This window comes from Hirundo rustica, chromosome 4 (genome assembly GCF_015227805.2).
Source record: "Hirundo rustica isolate bHirRus1 chromosome 4, bHirRus1.pri.v3, whole genome shotgun sequence".
In the NCBI taxonomy this organism is placed as follows: Eukaryota; Metazoa; Chordata; class Aves; order Passeriformes; family Hirundinidae; genus Hirundo; species Hirundo rustica.
In genome coordinates, this window is record NC_053453.1 from 44,200,879 (window position 1) to 44,217,896 (window position 17,018).

The 17,018-nt window shown below is 36.5% G+C and overlaps 1 protein-coding gene across 1 annotated transcript in view; it reads right to left on the reverse strand.

Annotated features, from left to right (window-relative positions):
* KITLG (KIT ligand) overlaps window positions 1-17,018 on the reverse strand; it is a 55,177-nt gene that overhangs the window by 7,683 nt on the left and 30,476 nt on the right. Inside the window, exons 3-6 of the mRNA XM_040063220.2 lie at window positions 12,351-12,413; window positions 7,714-7,893; window positions 5,707-5,869; window positions 4,848-4,943 (exon numbers count right to left, since the gene is read on the reverse strand). Coding sequence (XP_039919154.1) covers window positions 4,848-4,943; window positions 5,707-5,869; window positions 7,714-7,893; window positions 12,351-12,413 — 502 coding nt within the window. The remainder of the gene's footprint in view (window positions 1-4,847; window positions 4,944-5,706; window positions 5,870-7,713; window positions 7,894-12,350; window positions 12,414-17,018) is intronic.

Here is a 17,018-nt window from a genome sequence, read left to right on the forward strand (position 1 = left end):
AAGTAGGTGGAGCCACCCTGAACAACTCCAAAATGCTCTCCTGTTGTTGTTTATCTGAACTGTATTCTCAGAAGAAAATTCCAGTATTGCTCTTGTGCTCTAGGCAAGTAAAAAGCAATCCTCATTTGCCTAATGCCATTCTTCTCAGTGAGAGACTGCTGAGTTTTACAACTAAATTATGTAAATCATATGGGGATGGTCCTCTTTTCTGGATTCCACCCTGTAAACTTCAGAAAAAAATCAAAAAGTGAAATAAAAATCAAAGGAAATACTCTTTGGGTCACGTAAAGCTTAATGTGTTTGATAACATGTTATAGTAGAGTGTATAACCTCAAAAAACCTCTGCCGATCTGCAGTGCTGAGCATGCTGGGCATTGCAAGCTTGCTGGTTTTTTCTATGAACTGCTAGAGAAATGTTCTGTATGCAGGATAATCAGTGATAATTTTGTACTTTTGTTTTTAACAGTATTTTTCACAAACTTAATGCAATTTAAGAAAACAGAAGAGACCATTTTACAATGAGGTCTCTAAAACTAGAAAAATCTGCTTTCTGAAGTTACCTCCAATGTAGATGATTTCTTCATCATCTTTGGAAAACTGAAAGGAATTTATAATTACCTTTCCTTGTGAGGACATGCAAACCAGGGATTAAGCCTAAATACAGTCCCATTGTGACTCTCTCCTTAGCCTACCTTTTAAAAATGACAACAGTTTTGTTTTTTTTCCAAAACCTGGCAGTGTATGAATTAATTTGAAAGTCAAGTAACTTATAACTACCTTAAAAAGCAACAACAGATTATTTAATTTCACTTTCAAGTCCAGAAAAAATTCTCTTGAAAGATCTGGGGAGAGTGAAGTGAGTCATGACAGGTTTCTTCATGTGCCTTTTATTTATATTAAAATTTAAAATTGAACAGGCTGAAGAATTTTCAGTCTGGAGAACCTCACAGGGACTTGTCTTAATGAATAAAAGGGAGAGAAGGAAACTGGCTACCACAGGGACCTTTTCCTCTGTTAGAAACTTTGAAACTCTACACAGAAAGATTCTGACTCCCATCAGTTGTAAAGGCAGAGCAGGAGAAGGAATAGCAGGAACCAGGTGTACCAATAACTTTATGAACTCTTTGGGCAATGCCAGAGGAACTGCTGATTCTATCCAGCAGAGTGAAAAAGCAGAGTGGATGCAGGCCAGAGTCTCTCAGAGCTCTCACTCTGCATCTTGAGGAAGATTCCCTAAGGAAGTGAGGTCATTTGATGATAATTTACATATAGTCTTCATGGACATCGGGATGTTAAGCCGTAAACAAAATATATTTACATTAAAAATCACTCAGCGTCACAATGAAGTTATTGAGCTGCTTCCTACCTTGAGACATATATGATTGAAAGCACTGGCTTAATTTTTTTTTCCCATATGTCTCAAAGGAATTTTCAGTTTACCTCTGTTCAGTTCCAACACAATTACCACAAGATCTTATCTGTAAAAATGCAGAGCAGCTCTCACCTGTTCACTTGGGTTTTCCATTAACTATTATGTTGGAACAAAGGAACAAAGGCACAGAAGGCAGCACCAATTGCATTAAGCCATAGGTGAACATTTTCAAATTGTTGTGCAATTACTGAAATAAACTATGGTATTTTTTTCTTAATTAAAAAAGGAGACCTTCTTCCTAAAAAGTTACAGAGATCTGTGTGTTTACATGTTCTTTGAGCCACTCAGTACTAAATAATAGGGCTAAATTATTGTGAGGAAATTGCAGAGAAAAATGCAAGGAGGCAATACTGAACTCTTCATGAAATTATAAACAATTCAATTGAAGAAGCTTTAGTCACAGCTAGCAAGTTCAAGCTTTGATCAGAACATAATGAAATTCATCTGATGGGTTCAACCACTGAAAGAAGAGATTAGGACTCAAGAATTCTTATCCTGACACTTCTTCTTTACACAGGAACCATCTCATCTACATTCTCTAGACCAAATGTGGTATAATCATCCAGAGAAATATGAGCAAGACTGGAACTTTAACAGCTAACTGGAACTTCAATGGACTACAGTCAGGTAACACAAAGAGGAAAAAACAAACCAGCCTAAATATATTTGGGATGATGGTGGTGGTCTTTTGAGAATGTTACGGGGGAAAAGATGAAGTGGCAACATGTTACAAGTCTACATTCAATATTACAAGAATGAAAAAAAACCACTATTACCATTCCAAGAAACAATTAGAATAGCATAATTTTTCTATTTTTCGTTTAGCTGGACTAAGAATTTTTGTGTATATTTAGTTGAGATTCTACTCTATTACTGTCATTTAATTTTATTGCTGTGTAAGAACAATGGAGTAATGAAATATGACTCAACAAAAGTAGGAAAAATAAAAACCCTGAACAGCTAATTTATATACAATTTCTATGATAAATATTTCACAAATTATTTTATTAAATTATGTACTTTAGGGTTGTCTAAGTTGAATTTAGAATTGGGGCAGTTCAACTTATCTGACTACACAGACTTTATTAATAGATTCAAAATATATTAATCTGGAAGGGTTCTTCTGCAAACACTGAATGCTTCTAAATGCTCTAGAAATTATTAGACTGAAAAACAACTCAATTTAAAACTGCTTAAAATTAAAGGGTTAATTAAAAAAAAAACAAAAAAATGTTGTTTATGTCTGAAGGTGCTTTTTTCCAGGCTTCCCCTCTTCTCAATGTTTTCCTTTTTGAAATTTGAATCTAGTGATGCTTTTTTGAGAACAGTAATGAAGCCAGGGGAATGCTATGCCTGGGGAGTATTCACAGGGGAAGTACTAAGGTTATTCACTGTTGCTCATTCCAAGAAGGTAAGGATTAACTAAAACCAAAATTTCCTCAGCAATAAACTCAAGACAAAACTAAGATTGGCACTAAAGGCTATTTCAGGGAATAAAACAGTGATGTCAGAAAAGATTCCACAGCTCCCTGCAAAAAAACTACAATGGAACCAGTCAGCATCCAATTAATGTAATTTAATCCAATTATGAATTCAAACCATCCTCAGACCCAGCCAGACATGCAGTTCTCATGCCATTTCTACACAAGGCTGTTAACTGATATCCAATTTTCCAACAAATTGCTTAAGAGAATGATAATCAGTTAAAACACACCTGTACAGCATATGGTAGCCAATCAATTTACGGCATTATTTTAATTAGGCTTTTTCCTACTTGATTATCAATTCCAGTTATAAAACAAGATTAATAATCCTGCTTCTGCACTCTCCTCCACAGTACAGACCCAGGTGCCACACTCCACTGCACTGCCCAGCACCCTCCTGTTACTGTACTGGGTCAAACTCCTTTCATCTGACCTGCTCCTGTAATCAGTCTGTCTTTTGGCTTCTTAATTCATTCCCATTGCTTCAGGCTGTGGCTGAATATTTTTCCTCTAGAAATGACAGCAAAAATTATCACATGTTCAGACCTGAGAGAGAGACAGGTATGCACTCTTTAACCCCTTCCTAGTGCCTCAGAGTTGGCCCTGGGCTCATCAGGTTATTTGCAGACAGCTCTGTGATCTCCTGGCAAGGAACCTATGGCAGGGAGTCTTCTCTTTTCCAAAGACTCAGGCTGGCAGCCAGGAGTGGAGGGGTTTTTATAATTCCCTTTACTCTGAGGGTTCTGGGCTATGATGACTTAAGACCTACTCTTAATTAGAAAGCAATCAAGAAGGGCTTAAAATTTGATAGCGGCTGTAAGCCAACTGCAAGGTACCATGCATGGTGCTAAAAGCCCTGTGGGTAGGTAGATTACACATTCCAAAGAGAAGGAGCATGAGAAAAACTCAGGCTTAGTAGCAACTGTGTCACCATCACAAGCTACCATTGTGCCCACTAGACTAAATCAGGCTGCCCCTCTGCATGTTTCCTTAAGCACAGGGAGTATCAGTCACATACTTCATAATCGCATATTCAGGTAACATAGATATTTGTGAAGTGAAAAGGGGAAATTGTCATCTTGACATGTCTGGGAAACAGGAACAAGGGAAAAACAAGATTAAACTTTGATCACCATTTCAGGAACACTAAAGGAAAATCCCCTCTTGTTCATGTGGGAAGCTCCAGATAGTGTTCACCTTTTTGTACATGATGTCACTAAAAGCCCCTGAAACTTCACTGTTTCCTCCCACTTCAGATGCCTATACCCTTTCTGACCTCGTGATAGGTAATGTTGAGGCACTTACAGCAAGCATTCTGGACTCTTAACAGGGAGCTATCATGTAACACAGTGACCAAGACATATAAGAAAGATGGACATGAGTATGCCAGAGAGAAGTTTACAGCCTGCCTGTCATTGACCCCAAGCGAAAGCATGCTAACTGTGTAGCAGCAACTACAGCAAGCAAAGATGGGGACTGTCCTCAGGGCTGGTGTAAAGCTTGGGATTGACAGTACTCTCAAAATGCAATGTACGGGTATCCTCTTTGTTCACAGGAGCACCCTCATCTGATTTAGCATAGTTATTCTGTTCATTTGGAGCAACTTCTTTTTCTGAGACTTAAAATGAGGTGTCTAGCCAAGTTTGCTGAGGTTGTATGACTAGTGAGACCTCATGACAGCCAAAACGGAGAGGCCTGCCCTCTCCAGCTTGTAGAGAGCTGTCACATAATTGTAACTCAATAGCATCTTCACATTTTGATGAGATAAATTAATTGCATTTCAGTATGACAGCTGAGAAACACATGGTACACCATCAGGAACATGTAACTTCCCATTAATTTGCACAATTAATGACATTCTTTTCCTCTGAGTTCTCACAACCAGCTACCAGATCAAAATGGAGACATATATTTCAATCACTTGTACTTACTGTTACTGCTAGTGCTACTGCCAATGCTGTCATTCCTAAGAGAGCTGGCAGCAACAGGAGGAAACAAAAATGTTTTTGTGACAGCGACTCTGGAATCTAAATAGAAAACGAATGTGTCAGAATTATGAAACTTAAAATACAGTTCCCTCTATATAAGACAATGGGCTACAGGACTACTCTGATGTGGCTATAGGGCTGTTTTAAAAGCTTGTTATAGGACAGTTCATAAAGTGGATTAAGCCAAAAAAGGCAGTTTTATTAAGAGGCAGAAGTGTCTACATGCTGAGCTGCTGCTGAATAGCTAATCTGGAAAAGCAGTTGTCATCTGTCACTAGAGAGAGTAGAAGAAAACACTCCATTTACTGAAAGGATAAGAAAGAGCTGCAGGAGCTTGACCTGAGCTTGCTGAAATTTTTAAATGAAGTAAACATTGCCCCTGTTCAGGAAAAATGGGATGAAATTAAAGGTGACTTGAAGCTGCTGCAATTTACGGTTTGTCTTAACTTCCTCTCCTTTCAGTTGTGCAATCTTAGGCTCCTTCATCTACATAAAACTAAACAGAGCATTAAGAGAAGATAAGATGAACAATGTAAAAAAGACAATTCAGGATATATTTTGGATGAATAGAAACAGAGCAGCATAATGCAAGGTTATTTTGATTATACCGAGAAATTATGTATTTAGGTGTGATGGCACTAGAACTTCAAACAGAAACCCAACCTTCAGTGTCAGTAGCTAATTTGCCATAAAAAGGTGACATGAAAGCATGGTATCAAATCCTTAGCATCTCTGAAATCCAAGGAAAAGTACACATTTATATCTGCCTAGATTTTGCTCCCCAAAAGGAGACCCCTCTTACCATTCTCTGGTGTTCCTACTGTTGAAGGCAGAATGCAGTCATTCTTATCCCATCTGTCTGCAGACTCTTTGTAGACCTCAATGGTACTATTAAAGTGCCTAAAAAAATCCTCAGGAATGAAGTGACCTTCTTCATAAAGGTGACCATTTTCTTTTACAAAATCCTAGAGTAAAATATGGAATTCAGCTTGAAGGAAGGTTAAGGGAAATGCTCATTTCAACACCTCAACAAATGATAAAAATACCCAAAGGTGACACAAAATAGTTTGAATTTTTAATCTGGAGAGGTTAGCTGTATACAATCTTCATAAAATATACAAGACTTCTGATCTGAGGATTTCAAATTAGCTCTGCAAGTAAGAATTAATTATTAAAACAGTGTTGCAAAATTGCTAAGGAATGAAAGATGGTCTCCCATCCTATACTGAAAACCAAGAGACTTTTTAAAATTCCCCTAATTAAAAACAACCCTCCTTGATTTCACATAACTTTGCAAAGTTTCATATGAGCCTTTTAATCTGAACACATGAACATGACAATCACTGGAATTGTCATTAAGAGAACGGGGAACAAAATACAATAGCTGGGATACACCACTGCACAGAAACAGGCTGAGATCCCTGATAATGTACCTAAAAATATGAGTGACTATAAACAAGGAAGCCCAGTCACCCTGAGGTCTAACAGACAAGTTTGTTATGCCAGACTAAACAACATGATTGAGATCTATGTTGAGGACTGACTGTTTTCCTCTTTTTTTCTTTTAATGTCAGCAAGTCAAATTTGGCCTAGGGTTACTCTGTGCTCCCAAGGAGGACAGTGGTAAGAACATGGTCTAAGTATGTCCTATGGAAAACCTCCTGGTTTTGGCTCCAAAGTTATTTTATGTTTGATGCTGAAAGTGCTAGTCTTAAGATCATTATTCTCTAAGGAAACCAATAGCTAGTTGTTTTGCTGAATTACAGGATATTTACTTTTCCATTCCACAAAATAAAATTCTTTTCTCCCAACCACATTCCCAGCTGAATGCTTTGAATCATCAGGACAAAAATAGAAACATATATATATATATATATATATATATATACACAGAAGACTGGCAATAATTCAGTTTGAAATGAGAAAGTAGGGAATATCTAAATACTCACAGCAATGTGATGCAAGCTTACAAGGCTATTCCACTCTAAGGGCACCTGTGAGTTTTTGTTAATTTGATTCATTTTGGGTGTTGAAATGGTGCAATTACAACAACTAAGGACTTAGCTTATAGAAATAACTGTATACACACGATAAAATGCTTGCTCTAAAAACATGGTGGATTTTACCTGTTTTATTCAGTGGGACAAAAACTTTCAATCACAGAAGCCTGGTCAGATTTGGCTAATGGACTAGAAAATTAATTTCTCCCCCCCTTCCCTGCCTCCACATAGAATCAGACATCTCTTGAGCGAGAATCCTTCCAGCTGCTGTTAGAATCCAGAAACACATGGAAATGGACCAACATACTCTGGTCTTTGCTGTGCCTTTTTTTAAAAAAAAGTGAATGAAACCATGGAGAAGCTTTCAGAGCTTCACACACAGTGACACATATATATTAATAACTTTAACCACATCATCTTTAAATTTACATTATGATCACTAGCAAAATATGAAATTTAAGCTGGATACACAAGGAAGATTTCTGCTAGTTTCAAAAAGACCAGAATGAATTAATTATCTTAAAGAAGATTGCTGCATTTCTGACTTTAAATAACTGCATACAGGTCATTGTATATACTGTAAGTCCTTGTAAGCCATTTTTCTTTGAAACAGGAGATAACAATTAGCCAATGTTAGCACAGTGTTCTCAGTTCATTTCTAAACAAAGTAGGATTTCAGATGCACAGGATTAGAAATGAAAACAAATCTAATAAAGCCTTGGATATTTCTAAACTATTACTGAATATTGTGCAACAGAAAGTAAAAAAGGAATATCCAGTACAAAAGCTGAAACTTTGTATAAGATTACCTTATTTTTATCAAAAGCAAGGCATGCCATAAGATCATTAATTATCCTTGTGAGATTATTGATGATTAAATAGTTGCTCAAAACATCTGACATATCTGGAATGTCAGAAAATTTCTGGAGAAGATTATGTAGACTCCTTGAAAATTCAGGCACCATCAAATGCAACCAACAGTGATTAGGCTGTCAGGGATAAAACGAGAAACAAATGTAAATTCAATATCAGATATTTGTAGAAACTGGTTAAACATCACAATGTGCAAAAGTAAATTAGACTGTTTCTTCCAATTTAAACTATCTCAAAATTATAAATTACAATTCTTCTTCTTTACAGTGGCCAATTTTCTCTTTAGTCCTTTTGGCAATATTTCTGTTCTTACTGATACTGACATATTTATGGTTGTCTGTTAAATGCTTCATTAAATTCTCAATGAAAGCCAAGTGTCAGTGTGTTGAGCATTTGAGCCTTGCAACATGTTACTATGAACCCTAGTCCATGCTTTCATAAACTTTTTTTTTTTTTCAATTCCTACTGCCTTAACAATTCTTCAAATACCAGTTTTCATCTATTGTTGTTACCTTATATGACGCAGTTAACCCCAAGATCCTTGATTTGAATTTTTTATTAGGAGGGTTACCATAAAAATTTTGCAGGAAATCCCTGTGCTTTTATCCACCTTTAAACTATTTAGCTGAGTTAATTCCTTCTCTTCAGCTTTTTGACTAAATGCCATAACTGGGAACAGTTTCTAAAAGCCTTTCTTCTTCCTGAGTCTTTGATAACAAAAGTGTTCTGCACAGCCTGTCACTGTACACTAACACCTATGCGATTAGTTTGCAGACAAAGTTTGTACAGCTGTTCACATGACTGAAACCTGGTAATTCATCTTGCTGTCTTAGAGGAAGTCATTAACTTCTTTTATTTATATATATGTAACAGTAGTCCAATAGAGAAAAAGTCACCCACCCTAGCTCAGTACGATCTGCAAAAATACAAGTAATACATTAGTCAGAACTGCAATTTGTACCTGTCAATATCTTCCCAATAAAAGCTAAATTTTTAATAGGAAATGTTATGAGAATTTATTCCATATATGACATTATTTTTTCACTACTGAAAATGTTTCATTAAAGCCTTCCATATATAAAGATCTTGGCGCAACAGACCCTCAGTTCTCTTAGCATCACTAAACTGGTTTCCAATTGCCACCCAGTGGATAGGTACCCACTGAATCCATCTTCTGCAACACATAGCAAATGTTTGGCAAGGTACATACTTCTAGGCTTAATCTAATTTTACCCAATTTCCTCAATAAACCTGCATACAGATTCTTTATTAAAAACAAACAAACAAAAAACACAGGTGGTGTTCTGCTTTGATGTGTAAAAGTTTCTGGCAACAAAAAATACACTTCACATTTTTGAAGATTAATCAGACTATTAGGCTTCCAGGCTTAGAGAACCAAATGTAAATACATTGTTCAGCTCCACCTGAATTTCCACTTCTGTGTACAACTCTCTTGCAAAATGATAACCTGTTGCAAGTCAGTGATATAACCTTTTGTAATTATCTCAACAATGACTTAAAAAAGAAAGACACAGAAAGCAAAATGGATAGCATTTGTCTTGAGTCTGCTTCCCTTTTTTCCTTCGAGGACAAGGTGAGGGGGAAGGCAGAAGCAAATAAATCAGAGAAAGCTTGTTGAAACATATTCTATTCAAGCAGTGTGTGTTGTGCCATGTCCCACCACCCCCACAAGACAGGCAACGCGTTTTCTTTGTTCTGATTTGGAGTAGGAACACTGACACAGAACTACTGTGCTTCCCTGAACTGGAAACCCCAAAAATCTTTTCCTCTGAGGTTTTGTGGGTGAGCATTCTGCTCTGGCAGGGACTAGCATAAGCTTGCTGTTTCTCCTAGTGAGCATTTGGCATTTCCAGCAGGGAGTCTAATTTGTTGCTCCCCTGGTTCAGCATGCGTGTGGGAGACTCCTCTAACTGATCTGTTCTGACCTACAAAGCTGTATTTCACAAAAGCTCTAAGTTGTCTTTTCAGAAATGTCAAGCTGTGCAATCCCTTGCTATGTCAATACCTACCAAACACAGGGTTAAAAGTGCTCTAATTGAAAAATATGACGTTAGTTGTAAGGAGAAGCTGAGTTTTAACTCCGATATTTTGTGTAAACTTTGACCAAGATTTACATTTTAGGGCAATTGCAAACATGATTTCCCTTGTACTTCTCATCTGGTAGCTCTCATCTGGCTTTTAGGTTCTACATCTGTGTGAAAGTTTGAATGTTACCTTCTCTTATGAATTCAGCCCTCTGCCGTCATCACTGCCTTTTAACCTTCAGGTTCGACTACATGGTTCACTCTCTACAAGACTACTTTTAAAGCATCTCGGTTGCCTTGAGCTAGTGCATAATGCAACAACCCTTCTGTTTAATGGATCAGTCAGTCTGTTCCTCTTACATGCACTACACTAGCTTTCATCTGCTTTGCATTCACCCTGCCTTCCTACCTTTAGTTGTCTACATTTGGGACTTGCTACCTTGGGTACACTTCCCACTTTATGCACGCACTGAAGATTGAAATCTATTGAAAAAAATTGCAGAGCACCATCTCAATCCCTTTAGAGTTGAGCAAAGGGCATTTACTTTAGGCAAAACCATGGGTTTCCCAGCTAGCACAGACCATAGCAAAGACTACTTGTTCAGAAAGCCTCACTGTGGTATGCATAACACAACCTGAAATTCCTGGAGAGGAATTTGGCAAAGTGGGATCTGAATACCCCTGAATACCTCCTCCTGTGAAGGCAAGTGGCCAAGAGATGCACCCGCCATTACGATGACTGAAAGTGGTGTGCAAAGGGAACATGGAAATCTCAGCTCTGAACTTCTTCCTTTTTATTTCTTGGCTGATAGTTGTCAATGTAAACTGGATCTAAATTTCTGGATATGATGCATCTAGATGACAGAGCAGTGAAAAAAATGGAAAAGAATCTGCATACTGGCAGTCAAAACTGAACTATGGAGAGAGGCAAGACTGAGAACAATCAGGACTCATTGCTCAAGTAGGTTCCCTGGCCTTCTTCATCTGCCAAAACCCCCAGGAGTGCAGTGGAGGGAACAGCGTCGATCCAGCCCAACAGTTAATGGGATGGAAGCTGGAGAAACAGCACTCAGGCTACAGCTGTCCTCCACAGATGTGAATATCATCACGACACCAAGATCAATGAACTTCAAAAAGCCCAGCAGTCAGGGGATGGTGGTAGACAGTCTTGCTTCCTTTTTCTCTAAATATTGGCTATTAAAAGAAATGGAAGATTTTCCATTACTTTTATTTATATAGGATCTAGTACCTGTCTTCCACAGCATTTGTTTTACAGAGTTTTCCTGTCTAAAGAACCAACTTTAAACTGTGTTTTCCAAAGTACTCTAAGTTTTAGTAAAAGCCTCAAGCTTCCAGTAAAACTCTTAAGACCACTTCTAAATCTGACATAACCCTTCATAACCTCACAACTCAGGGTCCTTCACTATCCGACAGCCTCCTTTTCCTCCTCCCATCTTCTTGTTATTCAGAACTGAATAAGTGTTGCTTCTGGCATCATTTTCCAATATCAATTGGGAATATTGCTAGATTTGCCACATTGTTGTAGGGTAAGGATACATTTTTATATCTGTATCACATGCAAATTGGATTTTTACAGTGAAAACTTTGTACAGACACAAAAATAGCTTCTTCCATCTAGCAGATAATTTTCAGCTATTGATACATGTGTACAATGATTAATACTTAAGACAGGCACAGTATTGTTCATTTTAACTGACAAAATCATAACTTTCTTACTTTTTTCCTTGCCTTAAAGCAATATAGCATTCAGCATAATTTGTACTTTCACCTTGTTTCCTTTTGTCCTTTTTATTGCAATGTATGCAACAACCAAGTTTTCAATACATAATTTCAAAACTTTTTTTGTTAAATTGAAGAAAAACAAAAAATATTTAGTAGATTGAGCAATAAAATAACATTGTTTTTAAATTAAAATGTTTATAAAATTTGAAGTATATAAGATAATGCTTATTTGAAAATAATACTATGTATTAAATATGGGATTATATAGAAAGAATAACACAAAACATATTTGAAATCCTACTGGTTTGTTTAGTTACTGATGCTACCTACCATTTACTGCACTCAGGGTTCACTGGCCACTTAGTATTTGTTGTGCTCTAATGGCACTTCCACTGGCTGAAATAAGGACATCTACAGTATGTTCCAAAGTACAATTACAGAGAAGCTGTTTCTTTACAAAAGCAATATTTTTCAATTGACACAGTGAAATAATACTGATGAAATAATAACACAATGAAAATTTGACTTTTTCCAGAAAAAAAATGTTGAAAAAATTAATATGAAGAACTATTTTCCTGAAATTTCTGTAATTAAAAAGGTTCTAAGGAACTGCAGGAATCTCTCTACATTTCTTTTAAATAAATACTTGGGAACCATATGAAAAGTGAAATAAATATTATTTGACTGTAACTTGCTTAGACATAGCACTAGGTACAAAATGTTATAGTCATCACTGGTTCCAGTGGGCTATTTTACTGGGATTAACTTGAAGTGGTTGTACATACCAGACTATCCATCTTCGGGACATATTTAAGGGTTATCATATAATCATTTGGGAGATTTCCAACCTACAATAAACAGAAAATAAAAATGTTATTACTTACTACACAAAGTAAGACTCTACTTCCTTTACTTCATTCAACAAAATCTAGCAAATATTCAACACAAATTTTCAATAATTTCCTAGGTGCAATCAAAAATGGTTACTTATATACTCACTTTCCTGTGGAACTGCTATTGACACTTATTTGTTCACAAGTGAACCATCTTTCCATAGCTCTGTAATATGCCACGATCTGATCGTGTTCAATGCTACGGCTTCTCAGCAGAATTAAAGTCAACAATGGGTTGAGAAGAAGCGATCCGACATTTTTTACTGAAGAAACTCCACTGCCTTTCCGTCTTTTAATGCCTTTTAAGTGTTTACATGATAGCTTCTACTGTAAACAGTAGAGGACCCAGAGGTATCTAGCCCTTTTTTCCTTCAAATAACATCCAACTTCAACATGCTTCTAAGCCTAAATACTTACCTACCTTGTGCTTAGTTATGTACCAGGTCAGAAAAACACTTGAGCACAACTTTAACTTCAGAGTTGTGCTTCTTACTAATCATGAGCAGTGCCATTATATCATAGCAATGTCCTGGGGCAAAAGAGAGCTTCCATACATGTAAACTTCAGCTTTGCAGATGTGCATGAGCATGAAGTGTGCTGCAGCAAGGACAAGAAGTGGAAGAAGGGTTCCCACTGAATTCTACTATACAATCTGCCACAGATAGGATCCAACACTACTTTAAGACATGGTTGAACATCTGGGGAATGTGCTCAGATGGGAGATGAACAGTCGCTGGACTGTCACAAATTTAAAGTATTTTGAAGGTTTTTTTTTCAAAAAGGTTTTTCCATAATATGACGCTTAATGATACAGAAAACCTACTTTCTATCAATAAAGCATCAACGGATATTTCTCATCCTGGTTTGAAATCCACATAGTCAAAAGCAATATGCACAGATGTCACTCCTTTGATGCAAAAGCATTTCTACTTCAGGTTAAAGATCATTCTGTAATGGCTGCTTTTGATTCTGCTGCTATAGCAACCAGCACAGGGATTTCTTTTCCCCCGAGCAGATTTTAGGTAGCATTTTGTTTGGCAAAACATAATGTTTTATTTCTTAATTAAAATTTTGTTTCAGTTAAAAATTAAATCAGTTATTTCAAAATGTTATGGTTCTAGAAATGATCAAGGGCTTATACATAGCCAAACACAAGTGAATTCCAAATATTTTTTAATTTATGTGGGCTAAGCTAAAATTTTTCAATGGCATCTATCTTTCTCCTACAGCTTTAGGACAGTTACTATATAAATGATCCTTAAAAATGTCTTCACATAAATCAGTTTTGTTTCTTCTTTTATTTTTATACCTACACATTCCCAAAGCAGAGGCACCACTAAAGTTCTCTATATTAATTTCTATTTACCTGGAATTTGGGGGGTTGATTCAAGATGTTATTAATACTGAAAAATAATTCAATATATTTTCTCTTTCTTTAGAGCATCAGATTTATTCTCATCCTCATCTAATTTTTTTTTCTATTATTCCTTTCTTTAAAACATCATGGCATCACAGCGTACTAATAGGTATTCCATTTTTTTCCTAGCTTCCTTTGCATGCCTAGAGAGATAGGATTAGCAGCACTTCAAGCAGTATAGATAGTGAAGATGCTAGTCTATGTGTAAAGTTTCCTATACTCATTCTAGAGGGATTCCACACTTAGCAATGCCAGCAAAACCGCTGTTCTTTAAGATAGGTCACTGGAAGATTAAATTTGTTCCCTATCAATGAACAGTACAAGAATTGTTATGCATTATGTATACAATTGACTTTCCTGGCATCAAAGCCTCTCAAGCACTTTTCATGCAGTTAAAAAAATTTAGATGCCCAAGAGCTCTTACACCTTCTTAATCAGAGCTGGAGGATACAGCTCACCCTCAGATATTTCTCTCCTTGACAGACTGTGAATCAAATAAGATATTTTTGAATTTACTACTAAAAATGAAGATCACTGGGAGGATGGTGTCAAAGACAAAATACATGCATTGCCTCAAGACGAAACTTGTTAAAGTTTTGTTGACTGAAGTGCACATGTCAGATGCTGCGCTGGTAAAAAATGGATCTCAGTCAAAGCAAGGAAGTTACATTTGTGTCTCACTTGGACTTCTCAACTCACACACAGAAAATAGGGTAAAGCCCCTGATGTAAGAGTGAAGGACATGAATATACCAGGTCTGCATTTTGTAATCTCTTGCTTTGCCAAAATGTATCTTGAAATTTTGTTCAACATTAACCTCCAAGACTCTGATCCAAACCCAACCACTTGATTGATCCTGAAAGGAATGGATTGACTCTGCACACCTGCTCTGTGCAGGGTGCCTGACTGCTGTAGCTTTCAATGATGCCAAGATGACAAGGTGGCTCTGCCCTCCCTGAGCAAAGGTGTTTGGAAAAGAACTGTCCCTTGAAATCACCTGAGTCCTGGAATGGCTTTTTTATTAGATCCTCTACTCAACTCCATGAGTACAGTGACAAATCTGGGGGGCCACAAGACACCTGCCTGTACAACTTACCTTGGTTAAAACAGAAGTAAGAGTTTTGATTAGCATAGAGAATGTCAACTGATAATCTTGCAAAGGAATTTATAGAACCAAAAGCATTGCATTTCAATTAAAATGTCACAATTTTTTTTTCTCTGATTTTGTGGCTGTGTGTGATTGCATATATCCCAGCAGGCTGAGAAAAGTTGAAGAGCAGGGAATCTAGACTAATGTCTTTAAATCCATATAAAACCAACAATAAGGGCTATATTCCTAATTGTAACAAAGTCTCATAGTGGGGAATGTAAGATTACTTTTGGCATAGAGAGGTCTGAATATTTAATACAGCACTGTTAACACTGCATGATCCAAACATATTTTAAAATATACTCACGGTCACATAGCTGGGGGGATGAAAAAAGGAAGTAAAAGTGATTTGGGTTACATAAACTACTCTTTCATAGCAACAGCAGACATGACAGATGAGCTGTCTGCAGTCACATGCTTTGAAATGCTCTTGAAAATTCCCTTTATTGTGATTGTCATGAAAATTATAAGGAGACAGATTATAAGCACTATATAAGATTATATGATATAATTTTTATACACATATAAAAATAAAGTATGTTAATAAAGTAAAAATTACCATTTTCCACTGTCAGTGTTTTCTTTTTTATTCTGAAGCATATGATGGGAAAAAGCATGCTTTCCTTTTGGATATAATTTCTACCTTGAATTCCCCACTATTCGTTTCCATTTTCCTGTTCTTTTCAAAGAATAATAGAATGGTTTGGGTTGGAACGGACCTTACAGATAATCTGGTTCCAACCCCCTACCATGGACAGGGACATCTTCCACTAAACCAGATTGCATAGAGCCCCGTTCAACTTGGTCCTGATAATTTTCCAGGGAAGGGCCACCCACCACTTCTCAGAGCAACCTTCTCCAGTGCCTCAACACCCCCACAGTAAAGAATTTCTTGCTTATATGTAATCTAAATTTCTCTTCTTTCAGTTTAAAGCCATTCCCCCTTGTCCTAGCACTACATGCCCTTATCAAAAGACCCTCTCTAGCTCTTTCTCCCTGCTTCCCTGGCTTCTCTTTTCCTTCAGGAGCTTCCACTGTCTGTACTTCTTCTCTGAAATCTACTCTATCTCATCTGCTAATGAAGCAGTTAATAAAATCTTCATCATCTGGGTTAAGACAACATGCTAACGATTTCCGTTCACACTTTTTACAGTCATAGTGGCAGATTATTTGCAGCATAACAACTCTGGATAATTTTTTATAACCCCTTCACTCAGGAGAGTTAGATCCATTTAAAAATAAAAATCAAATATGGTAGAGAGTGTAAAGTACATATTTACAGCAAATATGCAATGTGAAAGCAAAGTATTTGACAGCATGTCTCAAACAAGGAACTGGTCAGTAAATCCCATCTATTGATTGGGCTTCCAACATTCAAAAGAAGAAAATTGCTTTAGAGAAGTAGTTCATGGAAGAGGTATCTTAGATTTTGTTAAGGGATGAAACAAAAATCTGTAGGTATATTCTGTACATACTGCACAGCTCAGTAAAAATTCTATTTATATGTAGGTTTTGATGTTCATATTTAACAAACATATATACAACTGACTCCTAATTCTTATGAAAAATAAAATGCACAATTACAGCGATGCAGCTTTCTGCTGACTTATTGTGCTGAAACGAACTATGGGGACAGATTTTATTGACAGGTGCTGCAATTATAGTTTCATAATATGGAACATTTGCTCATCAAGTAATGTGCTTCCCTCCAGATATCTTCATTACAAAAGAAGCAGGAGGTCACATGATGAGTAGTGCAGAATGAATACTCTCTAAATACTTTCATTCTCTATAGGTATGAAATTATGCTCTCTTAAAGTTTTCACCATTAAAAACCAAAAATGATTGGTCAATTGTTCTTTGCTTCTTAAGATCATTTTACTTAGTATATATTCTTCATATGACAAAATTATATTACGTAGATGTGAATAAATTTAATCTTACAGAATATACAAATCATTTTTTTATGAAGAGATACCAGTCTGGTTTGGTC